Source organism: Schistocerca nitens, chromosome 2, assembly GCF_023898315.1.
Source record: "Schistocerca nitens isolate TAMUIC-IGC-003100 chromosome 2, iqSchNite1.1, whole genome shotgun sequence".
NCBI lineage: Eukaryota > Metazoa > Arthropoda > Insecta > Orthoptera > Acrididae > Schistocerca > Schistocerca nitens.
The window spans coordinates 118,155,360-118,172,546 of NC_064615.1; the positions used below are offsets into that span (position 1 = coordinate 118,155,360).

The 17,187-nt window shown below is 39.5% G+C and overlaps 1 protein-coding gene across 1 annotated transcript in view; it reads right to left on the reverse strand.

The window, feature by feature from the left end:
- Nucleotides 1-17,187, reverse strand: part of LOC126235792 (protein IWS1 homolog) — a 129,742-nt gene that overhangs the window by 70,333 nt on the left and 42,222 nt on the right. The window contains exon 2 of the mRNA XM_049944605.1: nt 6,323-7,834. Coding sequence (XP_049800562.1) covers nt 6,323-7,834 — 1,512 coding nt within the window. The remainder of the gene's footprint in view (nt 1-6,322; nt 7,835-17,187) is intronic.

Here is a 17,187-nt window from a genome sequence, read left to right on the forward strand (position 1 = left end):
TGGCCGATTAATCCCATTTACCTGAAGGCAAGAAATTAGTAATAAAAATTATGAACCTTCTTAGTCTACTTACATATTTAACAAAACTATACCCTATTTTTGCCTGTTTGTTTTAGTGAGCACTCTCACTTAATAAAAATCTAATAACTTTCTCAGCCATGTCCAGAATGGAAAGCAGATGTGGTAGCTATAAAAGAATAAGACAAAACAGACATTTCCTTAAAATACAACACACATCAACCCTGCACCAACCATAATAACGACCAGGGTTTTAAAACTGCATCTTTCTTCAATTCAACTTGTGTTCAATGTTTCCTGCAACAAATTCTTTTCTTTCAGCAAGCATTTACCCTCAGCTGTAATACTTTCAACCATTAAGTAGAGCTCCAGAAGAAACTCACTATGTGGGTTTAAAATTAAAATCAACGCGTGACAACTAAACACATTTGCTGCTGTCTAAGTCAAAAGATTCAACTCACATTTCTTGTAAAAGCTCTCATTACAAATTATACCACAGAACATTAAATAAACTTCAATGATGATGGCACAGCCATACTTGTTAATAAATGGTTTCACCAGCTTTAAGACCATCTTCAGATTATTTGTGTCACAGGAAAATATCAACACATGTACACAAACGTGCTGAAACAAGCTTGTCTTTACACTTGTATAAGGAGTTCTTAGCTGTATGTTATACATATAAAATTCTCTTGCAGAATGTGAACCATTACACATACAAAATTAAGTATGAAATGCAAATAAAATTGAATAATTTTCGAAATATTACCTTATCCGACCTAGTAGAACTACACATTTGCTGTATGACCTATGGGTCTACTATTATAGTCTCTCATATTCTGCAAATAATAATGAAAGAACCTACACATGGCTACATCTGCCTGCTGACCTAATACAATACTTCTCAAAAACCACCAGTCAGTCACAGCTTACTGTATACACCTTCTATGTCGATATGTTGCACAAACTTTTAGCCCACAGTTGACCTGCACTTTTGTAATATTTAATGTCTGCAGGAGTTACACTTAATTAACAATGTATCCTATAGTCTAATCTGACAACCAATTACTTTGTCATTTAGTTACATTTCATAATTTAACAGATCAGGTGGTGACAATGATACCTACACAAGCACTTTTACATACAGGGTGTATACAGGGTGATCCATTGATAGTGACCGGGCCAAATATCTCACGAAATAAGCGTCAAACGAAAAAACTACAAAGAATGAAACTCGTCTAGCTTGAAGGGGGAAACCAGATGGCTCTATGGTTGGCTCGCTAGATGGCGTTGCCATAGGTCAAACGGATATCAACCGCATTTTCCTAAATAGGAGCCCCCATTTTTTATTACATATACGTGTAGTACGTAAAGAAATATGACTGTTTTAGTTGGACCACTTTTTTCGCTTTGTGATAGATGGCGCTGTAATAGTCACAAACGTATAAGTACGTGGTATCATGTAACATTCTGCCAGTGCGGACGGTATTTGCTTCGTGATACGTTACCTGTGTTAAAGTGGACTGTTTACCAACTGCGGAAAAGGTCGATATCGTGTTGATGTATGGCTATTGTGATCAAAATACCTAACGGACGTGTGCTATGTATGCTGCTCGGTATCCTGGACAACATCATCCAAGTGGCCAGACCGTTCGCCGGATAGTTACGTTATTTAAGGAAACAGGAAGTGTTCAGCCACATGTGAAATGTCAATCGCAACCTGCAACAAATGATGGTGGCCAAGTAGGTGTTTTAGCTGCTGTCGTGGCTAATCCGCACATCAGTAGCGGACAAATTGCGCGAGAATCGGGAATCTGAAAAACGTCGGTGTTGAGAATGCTAGATCAATATCGATTGCACCCGTACCATATTTCTGTGCACCAGGAATTGCATGGCAACGACTTTGAACATTGTGTGCAGTTCTGCCACTGGGCACAAGAGAAATTGCGGGACGGTGACAGATTTTTTGCACGCGTTCTATTTAGCGACGAAGTGTCATTCACCAACAGCGGTAACGTAAACCGGCACAATATGCACTATTGGGCAAGGGAAAATCCACGATGGATGCGACAAGTGGAACATCAGTGACCTTGACGGGTTAATGTATGGTGCGGCATTATGGGAGGAAGGATAATTGGCCCCCATTTAATCGATGGCAATCTAAATGGTGCAATGTATGCTAATTTCCTACATAATGTTCTACCGATGTTACTACAATATGTTTTACTGCATGACAGAATGGCGACGTACTTCCAACATGATGGATGTCTGGCACATAGCTCGCGTGCGGTTGTAGCGGTATTGAATAGCATATTTCATGACAGGTGGATTGGTCATCGAAGCACGTTCACAGGATCTGACGTCCCCGGATTTCTTTCTGTGGGGAAAGCTGAAGGATATTTGCTATCGTGATCCACCGACAATGCCTGAAAACATATGTCAGCACATTGTCAATGCATGTGCGAACATTACAGAAGGCGAACTACTCGCTGTTGAGAGGATTGTCATTGCACGAATTGCCAAATGCATTGAGGTTGACGGACATCATTTTGAGCATTTATCGCATTAATGTGGTATTTACAGGTAATCATGCAGTAACAGCATGCGTTCTCAGAAATGATAAGTTCACAAAGGTACATGTATCACATTGGAACAACCGAAATAAAATGTTCTAACGTACCTACATTCTGTATTTTAATTTAAGAAGGCTACCTGTTACCAACTGTTCGTCTAAAATTGTGAGCCATATGTTTGTGACTATTACAGCACCATCTATCACAAAGCGAAAAAAGTGGTCCACCTAAAACATTCATATTTCTTTACGTACTACACAAATATGTAATAAAAAATGGGGATTCCTATTTTAAAAAACGCAGTTGATATCCGTTTGACCTATGGCAGCGCCATCTAGCGGGCCAACCATAGCACCATGTGGTTTCCCCCTTCAAGCTAGACAAGTTTCGTTCTATGTAGTTTTTTCTTTTGACACTTATTTCGTGAGATATTTGGACTGGTCACGATCAATGGATGAAAGTTTTTTTTTATTATTATTTATTTTTTAACCAAACATTCTATATGCGAACAATGAGTGACGCCAGAGACGTCAATACGGTAATCAAATTCTAGCCATACATGTCCCAGCATGGCATTGTTGACTGTGGCAGTCGCTTCCCGTATTATCTCCATGAGCTCTGCTACATCATGTGGTAGAATGTGTCCCCACAGAAAAATGTCACACATCCATTGAACAGCTGTAGCACACTTGTTTTTGTTGAACTCCAATACACAGAATGCTCGCTCCGCACCTGGACTCGCCATGTTTGCAACTAGTGCTGACAATTGGCAAATTACTAAACTACGCTGTGGTGGTATACATGGGGGAGAGGGGGGCGGGGGGAACCTTTCAGTGTTTCTCTTCAAAACGACATATGTATGATATTTGTACAAGGTTTGGTTCTTGTGCAATAAATAATTGAAAGTGTTCCCGGACTTTAGGTACGCCATTATTTCCCAAATGAAAAGAGAGGCTGACTACAAACCAGTTACAAAATACATGTTTAACATTGTCAAATATTTTCTTATTACAAGTCTTAACTTGATGCACCTTGTATAGGTCATGAAAGCCTTAATTCTGGATTGAACTATAGAATTATGACCAGCCCAATACTATCTTCTCCATTCAGATTACTGGCTTATGGGTTAACAGATGCCACAAATAAGGGAACATTATGTATATTTAAGTGAAGTATGTACCAGCATAATTGGTACATTCATCTTTACGAATTGTCTAATGAAAACTTACATATCACACACAAACTAAAGAATTTATTTTTAATTAACCATAATTCCTACATAAGTGTAAAATAAAAATTTGTGCACTTTCATCAACCTGGAAGGCATATGCAATATTTGTAAAGTGTGACAGATGTTCTATGAGCATTACTGTATCAGCAGGCAGGTCACCTTCTACCATAATTGGGTGCAGAATAATAAAGACTATAATTATATATTGGCAGTTAATACAACATACGCATAATGGCTTATGTAACATTCTGAAAACAACTTCCAATTTGCTGTGCAATAACTAAATTTACGTTTCACTTGCCTTACACAATTTTCTACAATTTTTCCCCAAGCAATGGTTCATATTCTGTAAAAGAAATTTTGTGTGCATGAAACAGAGCTCATTACTTATGGAATTATAACTTTTGACTTACACTAGGTCTGTATAACAATACATTTGTATGCACTTTTTGTAACATGGCATTTCCTTTGGATACAGATGACCTGATGATGGTGTTAAAACTGACAAAAACCTATTATTAAAATAGAGAATAAGTACAGCTGCATAATAAAACAATGAAGTTTCTTAAACACCTTAAATTTATCCGTCACTGTCTATACAAAAGATCAGCATGTATGAGTTCTGTAATAACTTTGGGCTGCAATATATTTTATAAAATCTAATGCTAAAAATAACAGTAAAAGCAACTCTCTCATATGCAACAATCACAGGAAATCCTGCTTTAATGAGCAAACATTGAGTGCACAAAATCTAATATTGAAGACCCTTATGACAAATTCTTGGTAGTATTGATTTTTTCATACCAGTACTTTTTCCATACACTTACGCCCATTTGAAGTTTTTATGTAATATTAGTGTAAATAAACAGCCATTAGTAACTGCCTCCTGCTCAAAGGGGCAATATAATTTTTCCTGCAGTTGCTCCCTTATTTGCAAGCATCATCCCTTTACAATAGTAGTTCCTCAGTACAATTACATTTCTTCATTCATTCAGTTTCCTTGGAATCTCTTTGGTCTGTGATATAGGATATATGAATGAACCGACAAAATACAAATTAATAAATACTCAATTTCTACAGAGTTGTCGCAAATAATGACAATGATGCCACTAAATAAATATAATGTCTTATTCCAAGATTCAGCAGTAGGTGACACTCCAAGAGACTTACTGAATACATCCCCCATCACACAATATTACTTGAACAATGAGTTGGAAATGTATTCTGTAGAAGAATAAATCAAAACTGATTATTTACAGTTCCTACATATATACCTACATAAATACACTGCAAGCCACTATGTGGTGGATGGCGGAGGGTACCCTGTACCAATATGAGTCATTTCCTTTCCTGTTCCACTCGCAAACAGGGCATGGGAAAAATGACTTTCTATAAAGCACCGTACGAGCCCTAATTTCTTGTATCTTATCTTCGTGGTCCTTACGCGCAATGTATGTTGGCAGTGGTACATTCGTTCGGCAGTCAACTTCAAATGCCGGTTCTCTAAATGTTCTCAATAGTGTTCTGTGAAAAGAACATCGCCTTCCGTCCAGGGATTCCCAATTGAGTTCCCGAAGCATCTCCGTAACACTTACGCATTGTTCTAAACCACTGGTAACAAATTTAGCAGCCCATCTATGAATTGCTTTGATGTCTTCCTTAAATCCGGCCTGGTACAATCCCGAACACTCAAGCAGTACTCCAGAATAGGTTGCACCAATGTCCTATATGTGGTTTCCTTTACAGGTAACCACTCTTTCCTAAAATTCTCTCACTAAACCGAAGTTGACCATTTGCCTTTCCTACCACAGTTCTCACATGCTCCTTCCATTTCATATTGCTTTGCAACTTAATGCCCAGATATTTAAAAACTTGAATGTGTCAAGCAGGACACTAGCAATACTGTAAGCGAACATTATAGGTTTGCTCTTCCTATTCATCTGCATTAACTCATATTTTTCCACAGTTATGGCTAGCTGCCATTCATCACACCGATTGGAAATTTTGTCTAAGTCTTCTTGTATCTTCCTACAATCACTCAACTTCAACACATTACCGTAAAACACAGTATCATCAGCAAGCAACTGCTGATTGCTGCCCACCATGTCTGCTCAACCATTTATATAATTAAAGAACAACAGTGGTTTTATCACACTTCCCTAGAGCACTCCTGGTGAACACTCGCTGAGGACAACATACTGGGTTTGCCCCCAATGCTTAGAATTATGGAAACTACAAGCTATGAATGATTAACTGTTAATGAGTAATTACAGTGTGAATACAACTGTCAAAGAATTTATCTAGTAATCAATTTTTTTGTAGTTTAATCATATCTTAATCTTCTCATGTCTTTCCATGGAGAAAGGAATATACGGTGATTTTAAAGTGCTTTCATTTTCATCTGGTGTGTGTGTGTGTGTGTGTGTGTGTGTGTGTGAGACAGAGAGAGATATATATGAATGGAAAGTTAGGAAACAAAAAATAAATCCATACTACATACCTTTCTTGCTACCAGTGGCAACACTCGGTGAACTAGATGCTGACCTTGGCACTGAATTTCTCTGACTAGGACCTGGACTTCTTCCTTCGGATCCCGATCTTGATCTCGATCTCGATTTGGATTTGGATCTTGAGGCTGATCTAGATTTTGATCTTGATACTGATCTTGATCTAGATCTGGATTTGGATCTTGATTTGGACCTGGATCTGGATTTAGATCTTGATGCGGATCTAGATTTTGACCTTGATATGGATCTGGATTTTGACCTCGATCCTGAGCTGGATTTTGACTTGGACCTAGATCTAGATCTAGATTTCGATTTGGATTTGGACCGAGATCTGGATTTAGACCTAGCTTTTGATCCTGACCGAGACACCGACTTGGATTTTGACCTTGATCTTGATCTAGATTTTGAAGATGTTCTCGAAACAGACCTTCCTTTAGATGCTGATCTAGACCTGGATCTTGATTTTGAAGGAGAACGTGACTTTGAATGTGACCTGGACCGAGATCTGGATTTAGATGCAGATCTAGACCTTGACCTTGACTTTGAATGTGATCTTGAACTGGCCTGGGAAGCTGCTGGTGATGCTGATCTGGATTTAGATCTGGATACTGATCTCGATTCTGCACGTTTTGCATCTGATGGTGACCCAGATCGGGATCTTGATCTGCTTCTTGACTGTGACTTAGCCTTTTGAACTGAGGCTTTAGAACCTGACCTAGATCTAGATCTGGACTTAGATCTAGATGGTGATCTGGAGCCAGCTCTTGAGCCTGAAGCCCGAGAACCAGAGGGTGATCTTGATTTTGCTTCTGTAACTGGATGCTCAGGGTCAATGTTTTCAGTACCTTGTTTTTGCTCTGGAGAGGCTGATCGTGATCTTGATGGAGATCTTGATCCTGAGTGAGATCTAGAACGGGATCGTGATCTAGAGCCAGACCTTGATCCTGAATTTGATCTTGACACAGATCTTGATCTTGATACAGACTTTGAACGTGATCTTCTAGTTTCCTCTTCATCCTGCACAGGGGACACAGATCTAGATTTTGATCTTGATCCCCTTCTAGCAGGCTCATCTGCTGCAGGTGCAGGAGACACTGACCTAGATTTTGATCTTGATGGCGAATGAACATGTACACTATTCACAGAACCTGATCTGGAATCTCCTGAAGCAGACTGGGATCTGGATCTAGACCTCGATGCACGTTCCGAAGCATGTTCTGAATTTGACCTAGACCTAGATTTCCTTGATGGTGAACTATGTCTTGATCCTGATGGAGATCTGGAGTCTGCTTCCGATGGTGAACGTGAACCAGAAGGAGATGACCCCGGTGATCTTACAGATCGGGTGGATTTCCTAGACCGGTTGCTTCCAGCAGATGCAACAGACATTTTATCACTCTGTTCTCTTTCATCAATAGCCATTTGCTGAGAATCACTGCTGTCATCGCTGTCGACACAAGCTGTTGGTTCTCCATCCACATCCATTTGATTGTTTCCATCATCACCTGTAAAAAAGATAGTACTGACATATTAACTATTTTTTCATAAAACTGCATTACTATTTAATTTGATTGCAGCACTTAGAATGGAAAAAAACACAAAGGTGTAACTATGAGGTTGGGTTTCAAAGAAGGACAAGCAGTAACGAGGCATTAGCGTTCAGGAAGTTAGCTACACAGTTCGTGAGATGACGGGGAAAGATGGCATTTGTGATATAAGAGTGACCAAGCACCTAGTAAATAGCTCAAATACTACGAAAAATTCAATGAAACCAACAACACACGATTTGATCGCGAAGTTTGTGCCAAATTCATACAAAAACACAGGGCACAATCAGCGCAGAACGGAGAAATCACCAGCTCAAAGAATGTCCTGTTGTATGACACAGGTAGTTGTATTTATACAGCATGTGAACAAAATATCTTGCTAATTTTCAACACTATTTGGATGACAGCTGTTAACACCAGCAAACAGCTTTTAAGGAGGTAAGTGATGTATTTTCATGATACACATTGGCACTCTTCAGCTCTGCTACCATTAATGTGGTCTGTTCTATGAGAAAGACAGTCTCCTAGAGCATTAGTAGTTTTGAAATAAGTCTCTTGAAGACAAGTGAGTAATGAATTGTCTTTCCTGTGCCAAGAGTTCCAGTTTCTCTCTGTATATCCTGCATCTATCGATCCATACATATTATAAAAATGGATGTATTTATATGTGTGTGTTCCATATCTCTGAAATCACTGGACCAATTTCAACCAAACATTGTACACACATCCCTTACTGTCAGGCAGACCTACCAGACTTCAAGAGATATGGTGTCGTACACTGAGATGCGTGCAAAAGGGCCACATCATGCATGAAGTTTTAATACATTTATTATTTGCTACTAAGACACTTCTGCAGTCGAGTCAACTTAAAGAAATCTCTGAAACCTGGCAGCACTTTAAACAACTTTCAACTGTGGTGCGCAAACAGTAGTGATATACAAAAATGTAGGCAAAAACAAAAGCTGTCTACAGAGCTAAGAAGACACATTGCCATAGAGACATTTACAAAATTGCATTGCAGACATGCAAAGTAGTTATGCCCAGTGTACAGAAACAATCTGGGTTATTCCACTTATACATTTGTACATTATGCATATTCCTTTGTACAACTCTTACAATTTCAAAGGTGTTTTCATGAATACCATCAGACCTATCAGTAAGGACTTTTTTACAAATTTCTCTATGCTACGATACTGTGCACCAGATACTGGGGATGGCACACTGAAGTGCACTTTGGCTCCTTCACTGGAGCACCGATAATCACAAGATTGTCTTTATTAACTAGCCTGTCTTCATCTCTCAACAATGTCAGGAATTGCCAATGACACTTGGCTCTCATTCCACTTTAAACTGTGGGTCCCCTTTACCGCTGTTGTGTAAGTGGGGTACGTTAAGGATGCGCAAATTGTCAAAGTGACATCCAATTGGATGACTTTCACACAATCATCATCATCATCATCATCAAGAGATGGGGGAAAAGTTCAGGAATAATTATAAAAACCAGTTCAGTCTGTGACAGTCTTACCCTACAGATCAAATTTCTTGTTACCAAAATCTAAAATATTAACATGTTGTAATAAGAATAAGTCCAATCTTTACATAGGTAAACAATTGGACTATCACTTTGACTTCTGTTCAACACTCAGCATAAACTGCCTGACAACTGGAACTGGTCAGCACTGTAGGTAACTTATAGGCAACTGTAAAACTGAAGAACTGCGGAACTGATGAGAAGTGGCCAAGTGTCAGCACGTAGTCACTTAAATCATGCATTCAACATATGGCAGCGACAGTGAGTTAAATTAGCCATGAAATCTATGGATACTTCAGTCAATTTGGTTTGTTGATTAGTGTTATTTTAATATGCTAACACAGAGGTAATTATAGTGATGAAATGATGACACATCACAGACTACCTGATCAAAGTTGTAAACACCACACACTTGAAGTGCTGAGTTACAGACAGAACCTATATTTATTTCCTGAGTTGCTGTGAATTGAACCCATTTGCCTGACTCATGTGACACCACTTGCCAGCAATGAAGAAGTGAAGACAAAACAATTAACATTCCTGTCGTGCTCAGAATACATACAACCAAGATGTGCTTCATTATATCTGCTGTGTCTCCACTGGCAACGGTACACAGCACTATTTTCAGAGGGCATCTTACAACAGGCGGTAACAGTGTGGAATCCTCACATATAGTACAGTCAGTCACCTCCTAGATGGCACTCATATCAGAAACTACTTCAGGCCCCCGCAAAAGATATTCAAATAGGCCATTCGTCTGCCAAAAGGTAAGTCTACCACAGAGAGTGCTGAAATCTGGAACTACTTCATGCATCCATCACACAGTTCTCAGGATGACATTCATGTGCCATGCGAACCATTAAAGTTCATTAGTTACATGTTCTATAGAACATCTGAATGATTCTTTTATCAAAATGATGTGGAATGAGTAAGTTCATAAGGTATGTAGCCTATACATGATTAGCGTTAACATTAATGAACGCAGAATGAAATTTTTACTCTGCTGTGGAGTGTGCCCCGATATGAAACGTCCTGGCAGATTAAAACTGTGTGCCAAGTTCGAGTCTTTATCTGGCACACAGTTTTAATCTGCCAGGAAATTTCATATCATCGCACACACTGCTGCAGAGTGAAAATTTCATTCTGGAAACATTCCCCAGGCTGTGGCTAGGTCAACAAACCTGTTTTAAGTTAGGTTTACAATTTGCTTTGCTTCCTGTCGGATATTTTATGTTACTGAATGCATTATAAAGAATTTTTGTTTCTTTCTGCACCACTAACAGCTGTAATAACAGTTAATTTTTTCCTCTATTTTTGTGGGTATGGACATCACTGTTGTTCTCAATTTGTGATGGGTAATTTATGGAAAATTGCCTTAGCAAATATACATATTGCGATGGTGCAGTTAGAATGCCTAAACCCTTTAAGACATGACAACTGTGGGTAAACATCACATCCTATTCTTACTGCTCACTTTTGTACCATCAGTACATTCTATTTAACAGGTGAGTTACTCAGAAAAATTTTCCGTAAGACATTCTTGAGTGGAAGCATGCAAAATATGTCAGGAGGTTAATTCATGTATTTCCAAGCATAGCAATTATACAAAGAGCAAAAGTAGCTGAAATTTCCTGATTGAGAAGCTGAGTAATATTCCTCTTTCAGTTCAAGTTTTCATCAATACATACATCTAAAAATTTGGAGCCTTCTACCTTATCTACTGATTCCAGCTCATGTGATACATCAATTGTCGGTATGACTATTTGTTATGCAGAACTGAATATGGTATGTTTTTTTTTTTTCCCTCTAAAATGAAGAGTGAGATCATTTTCAGACTACCACTTATTTATCTTTATCATATTTATTGAAAATCATCATTAACAATCTCTTCTGTGGCTCTCTCTCAAATGGGATTATTACTATTGCCCACAAAACATACCAATTCCACTTGTTGAATGTTCAGTGGAAGGTCATTCATATATAAAAGGAATGGGAGTGGACCCAATGTTGAACCCTGTGGAGCTCCCTTAGCAATCTCTTTCCAGTCACTTAAATTTTCCATCCTCCCAACGTTGTTTGAATTATTCAACACAACTTTTTCCATTCTGTTTGTTAACTATGGTTCTAACCTGTTGTGTGTAAAGCCATTAATTTCTTGAGACATGAGTTTTTGAAGAGTGTCACATTATCTACACAAACACCTCAGAAAGATCACATAAAATATTAGCTGGAAACATTTCACTATTTAAGGCTAGTAATATTTGTTGAGTGAATATATAAATAGCAGTCTCAGTTGAGTAACCCTTCTAGAAACCTAACTGTTATATACTAAGTAAATTGTTTCTACTTAAATATGAGACTGCTTTTGAACCAAATATTTTTTGGATATTTTGGAAAAAAGTTGTCTCAAAGGAAATTAAACAATGGAAAATCTAGGATGGAACAATGACAATATTAAGAAAAGGATAGATTGTTACTCCCCACATAGTGAAAACGTTGAATCGCAGACAGACACAATGAAATGGCTGCTAAACAACTAAGCTTTCGGCAAAAAAGCCTTCTTCTGAAGTAACAACACACACCCACACTCAGGCAAACACAACTCACACACATATGGCCACTGTCTCTGGTTGCCAAGGCCAGACTGAGTCTGGCATGTGCGAGTTGTGTTTGCATGAATGTGGACGTGTATTGTCTACTTCAGAAGAAGGCCTTCTGGCCGAAAGCTTACTTGTTTAGCAGTCTTTGTGTTGTGTCTGCCTGTAACTCAACATTTCCACTGTATCGTGAGTGGCCATCTATCCTTTTCATTATATCAACAGTAACAAAACTGGACAATAATTATTTAACTCTTTCTTGTCACCTTTCTTCCTAAGAGGTGTAACAATTGCATATTTTAATCTGTTTGGAAAAATTCCCTATGCCAGTTATGGATTACATACATCACTAAGGACATTGCTTGTTCCAGGTTAAGTTAGAATAACTTTTCAAAATTCTGTTTGAAATTCCATCAACACTAAATGAACTTCTGTTTTTTAGAGTTTCTATAATTCTGCTAATTTCAATGAAGGATATTGGTGCTGTTTCTAGTTGCATAATATTTTGTGGTATGACATTTTTAATATATTCTCTTGCTTCTTCAACTGAACCATTTTACAACATTTTTGCTGCTACATTTAGTATGTGACTGTTAAAAGTACTCACAACTTGTGAATAAACAGCCACAACATTTTCATTTAGTTTAATTGTTATGGTATCCTTTATACTGACTGGTTGTCTCGGCTTCCATTAGACAATATTCGATATAGTTTTAATCTGATTATCTGCATTATTAATTTCTGTCAGAACCTGCATGCTTCTTGACATTCCAATAACTATACCTAACATATTGCAGTAATTTCTGCAGTATGCAAACAATATCTGATATTGTCTTATTCTGCCTTTACATAAAATTTCCCTCTTCCTCTTGCATGAGATTTTAATTCCCTTACTTATCTACAGCCAGAATGACTACCGAAATAAGACTGAAACATACAAATAACAATTCCAGTTCACTTACCCTGTACAAATCTTTTACTAAATACAGTGAAATCTCCACAAATTACTAACTGTTTCTTCTTGCCTAACAGGTAGCTTAATAATGCACGTATGAGGTCTGTTAGGAAAGTATCCAATCTTTGCACACTTGCATGAGCTGACCTTGAGCCTTCCTGTCTATTGATAGTGTCAGTTGCTGGCAAGCAGCAGTTGAGTGAAGTAGTGTGTAGTGCTCGTGTCCGGTTTTTCACTGCAGTACTAGTGCATCAAATTTTACCAGAAACTACCAAATGGAAACCAATCAAAAGATTCAGATGGCTTTTATTGAAGATGCTATGGGCATCAGACAGATTAAGGAGTGGTGCAACCTGTTTAAAGACGGCCGCATATTGGATGAGAGCAAGCCATACTCTGGTCAGTCATCAATATACCAAAATGACAAGGTCATTCATTGTCAATGTGAAAGCTATGGTGATGCGAGACTGCATACGACTATCAAAGAAATTGCAGAAAAGGTGGGCATCAGCACTTTTTTGGCAAATTCCATTGTGAGTGAAGATTTGGCCATGAGGAGTGTGTCGGTGAAGTTCATGCCGAAAATGCGGACAGCAGAACAAAAGCAACTTCTTGTTGAAGTCTCAGAAGACAAACAGTGGCCCCGACTTTGTGAACACCATAATCACTGTGACTAGTCCTGCGTGTACAGGTACGACACGGAAACCGAATCCCAGTTGCCACGGTGGAAACATTCCTCATCACCAAGACCAAGGAAGGCAAGCAAAGTGCACACCATCGTCAAAGTGATGCTAACTGCTTTCTCCGACTCCCGCAGTGTGGTACACCATAAGCATGCACCACAGGGCCAACAATCACCAAAGAGTACTAACAGGGATGTTGTCCATCGCCTACGAGATGCTGTGCAGCACAAGAGACCAGACTGGCGGCCAACAGGAAATTGATGCCTCCATGACAACAATGCTCCAGTGCACTCTTTGCACTTCATTTAGACCTTTTGACTGTGCTTCAACAGGCTCCTTGCTCTCCTAATATGGGCCCCTGCGACTTCTGGCTGTTCCCCAAACTCAAGACGCCATTGAAAGCAGCGTGATTTGAGACAAGAGAGGACATTATGGCAGCAACAACAGCCCAGCTAAGCTCCATTCCAAAAGAATCTTTTTCAGTATGCTTCCAAAATGGCGGCAACACTTGGGGAAGTGTGTGGCATCCCAGGAAACCACTCTGAGGGTTATTAGGTATCCAATGCTTCACGTAAGAGTGACCCCCCCCCATTTTTCTAACAGTCCCCGTCGATTTCTTATAAACACTTGAATGTTTCCTAGAGAGGATTTGTAGACTGTTACAATTACCAGAGAAGTATTATGCAGTAACGACTCACAATCCACAGAAAAACTGTTCCAATCATGAAAATTTTTCGGTTCACTTGTCGTGTGAAATTCGGATAAAATTCTGAGTTTTCGATGATATCCACCATCATCTTCTTCAGGGACTAAACATGACAGTCATGAACTGGCACGGTTCCTCAGGTGTACGCCATCCTCCATAGTCACAGCTCACAGCTCATCTCTACACCCAGCGTCTGGACTCCCTCCCTCATGTCGTTCACATCCTCCCTACGTGACAACGGGGCAGCATTTTGGCGGAGAGGAATGTGCTGACATAAGCTGTCGCCAGCACACTGGTCAGCAAAGATGTAGCAAGAAGATCGATAGTAGGGCTGGATCAAGGGCACCCTCAGGAGAGAGGCCAAAGACAGTCTTGCAAGCAACACACCGCTGTCGTCCTCTCTGCAAGTATTTAAATTGCTGCCACTGGCCAGAGAGTCTCAGTCTCTCAGTAACTAGCTCAGTCACTGCACTAAGTTGCACTCCAAGTTGGCATCTGTCAGTACATTGCAACCAGATTAGTGTACATTGCGGGACTTTTACTTCACCAGGAATGAGGCTAAAGAGGACTATTACACAAGAGCTTGTACAACAACACATGGATTCCCTTAAAGATAAGTAGCTCACTCTTTGTGTAAATAAAGAACCCTGTTAATACATGTGTGCAATTGTGTTGTAGAATGAGGATACCGGCCACCAAACATCATCCTCTCCCTTGATTCCTATGGTAGAAGACTCAACAGTTTCCTCTTTAATACCCACAGAATGGCATCTGAATGACTGCATTGTGTCATGATGACGCTTACAAAGATGGCACCCTCTATATCCATCGGTTTTGCCTGCGCTCTCCATCTAGAGTTGCTTGCAGCACCATCCATCACATCAAGCAGTGAACTGTGAGAAGTATCCTGTGTCTTTCCCTTGATAAGTGAATACTTCCATGCATTGCTAAGTGCATAGTCAGTTGTCTATTGAAGATGTTTTCACAATGTCTAATTTCAACAGATTCACTGAACATAGAGTACCAATAGCTCAAAGCTTAAGAAACTATTCTCATTTGTTCAAACAAAATCTTGTGCTCATTTAACAGGTTGTGCTCTGCCACCACTAATTTATCCAAATGCCTGTCAGACGCTGATTTTCGATGCAACAACTGGCAACCATCCATATGGACTGCCCCACATAACTCTTGCCACACTCGCATGGAATGTTATAAATTCCTGGCACTCTTAGGCCAAGATTATCTTTAACAGGTTACAAGGTTTCTTTAATTTTTCTGGGTGGCCTGAACACTGGTCTGATTCCTTGCCTGTTTAGACTCTACCTATCTTGCCAGTTGTTGCACCGCAGAATGGAAGCCATGTTATGTGTTGGTCCCTTGGCTTGTTTGCAATGGTGTCGCATCTTGGTTTGCTCAACAGCATTGATCTAATGTTATGGACGGAATAACTACCCTTTCAAACACCGTCTTCAGATGTTTAATCTCAGAACCAAGATGGTGCATATCCAAAACAGCTCTGGCTTTGTGTACTAAATGTTCAGCATAACTCTCTTCTGAGCCGGATGGTGAAAGCTACGATGACCGAGTCATCCAACTGATTTCCATTCGACCAACACATCTAAGAATGGTAACTTCCTGTATTTCTACACCTCTATTGTACACCTTATTTAGGATGTATACCATTCAAATGATCAACGAACTGTTGCAGTACTTCACTGCCATGCAGTCAGATTAAAAATGTATCATCAACATATCTGAAAAGGCAGGATGGCCAGAACAGAGCACTATTCAATGCTCATTCTTCAAAATCTTCCACAAAAAAGTTAGCTATGGCTGGTGACAGTTACAAACCCATGGCTGTTTCATCAGTCATTTCATAATAATTTCCAACATACAAGCAGTATGTGGCTGTCAAAGTGTACCGAAATAATTTTAAAATTTTCTGGGAGAAAGGAATGGCCAACAGTTTTAACGTGTCTTCCACTGGTACCTTTGAAAACAGGGACACCATATCGAGGCTAACCGCGACTTCCTTCGGGCCTATCCTCATCTGCTTTGTGATGTCAACAAACATTTGTCAGTTTTTAATATGATGTCTACAGCGACAGACTCTAGGTGTAAATAGTTTAGTCAGACACTTTGCCAGCTTGTATGTAGGAGAGCCAATAGCACTTAATAATTGGCCTTAATGGGATGCCGTCTTTGGGTATTTTAAGCAAACCATAAAGCCTGGGTGGTCTCAGTGCTCTTGGTCTTAAATCTTCACAACTTCATCAGAGAAGCCAGAATTCTTAAGCAGCTCCCTGTCTTCTTGCAAAGTGCCAATATGGGAACCCGCCTGAGAATTTGGTATGCACTATCTTCCAGTAATAAACCCATTTTCTTATGATAATCCATAGCACTGAGGATAACTGTAGCTTCCCCTTGTCAGCTGGTAAGACAAATGACTGCTCATTCTTCTCAAATGATTTCAGTCTTTGTTTTTCCGCTCTGCTTATAACGGGCTTAGAGGGCTTGGCTGTTGCTAAAATCTAGCTGGTAGCAAGCCTCACCTCATCTGCCACTTCCTTAGGAAGATGTCAAACTGATTGTTTACTCCACTGATAATCTCAGCCACTGATGACTTTTGTGGAGTTGGAGCAAAGTTCAGCCCTTTACCAAGAACTGAGAGGGTGGCTTTGTCAAGTTCCTTGTTGAAAAAGTTGATGACAGCGCAGTGAATGCCTCTGAACTGCAGACAGCAATAGATGGCAACTTTTAGAGGAGCAAGTGTTGGCATCAAGTTCATACCTCATACAATGTATCCTCTCCTTGGCGATAGCATGACTTGCCTTGCGTA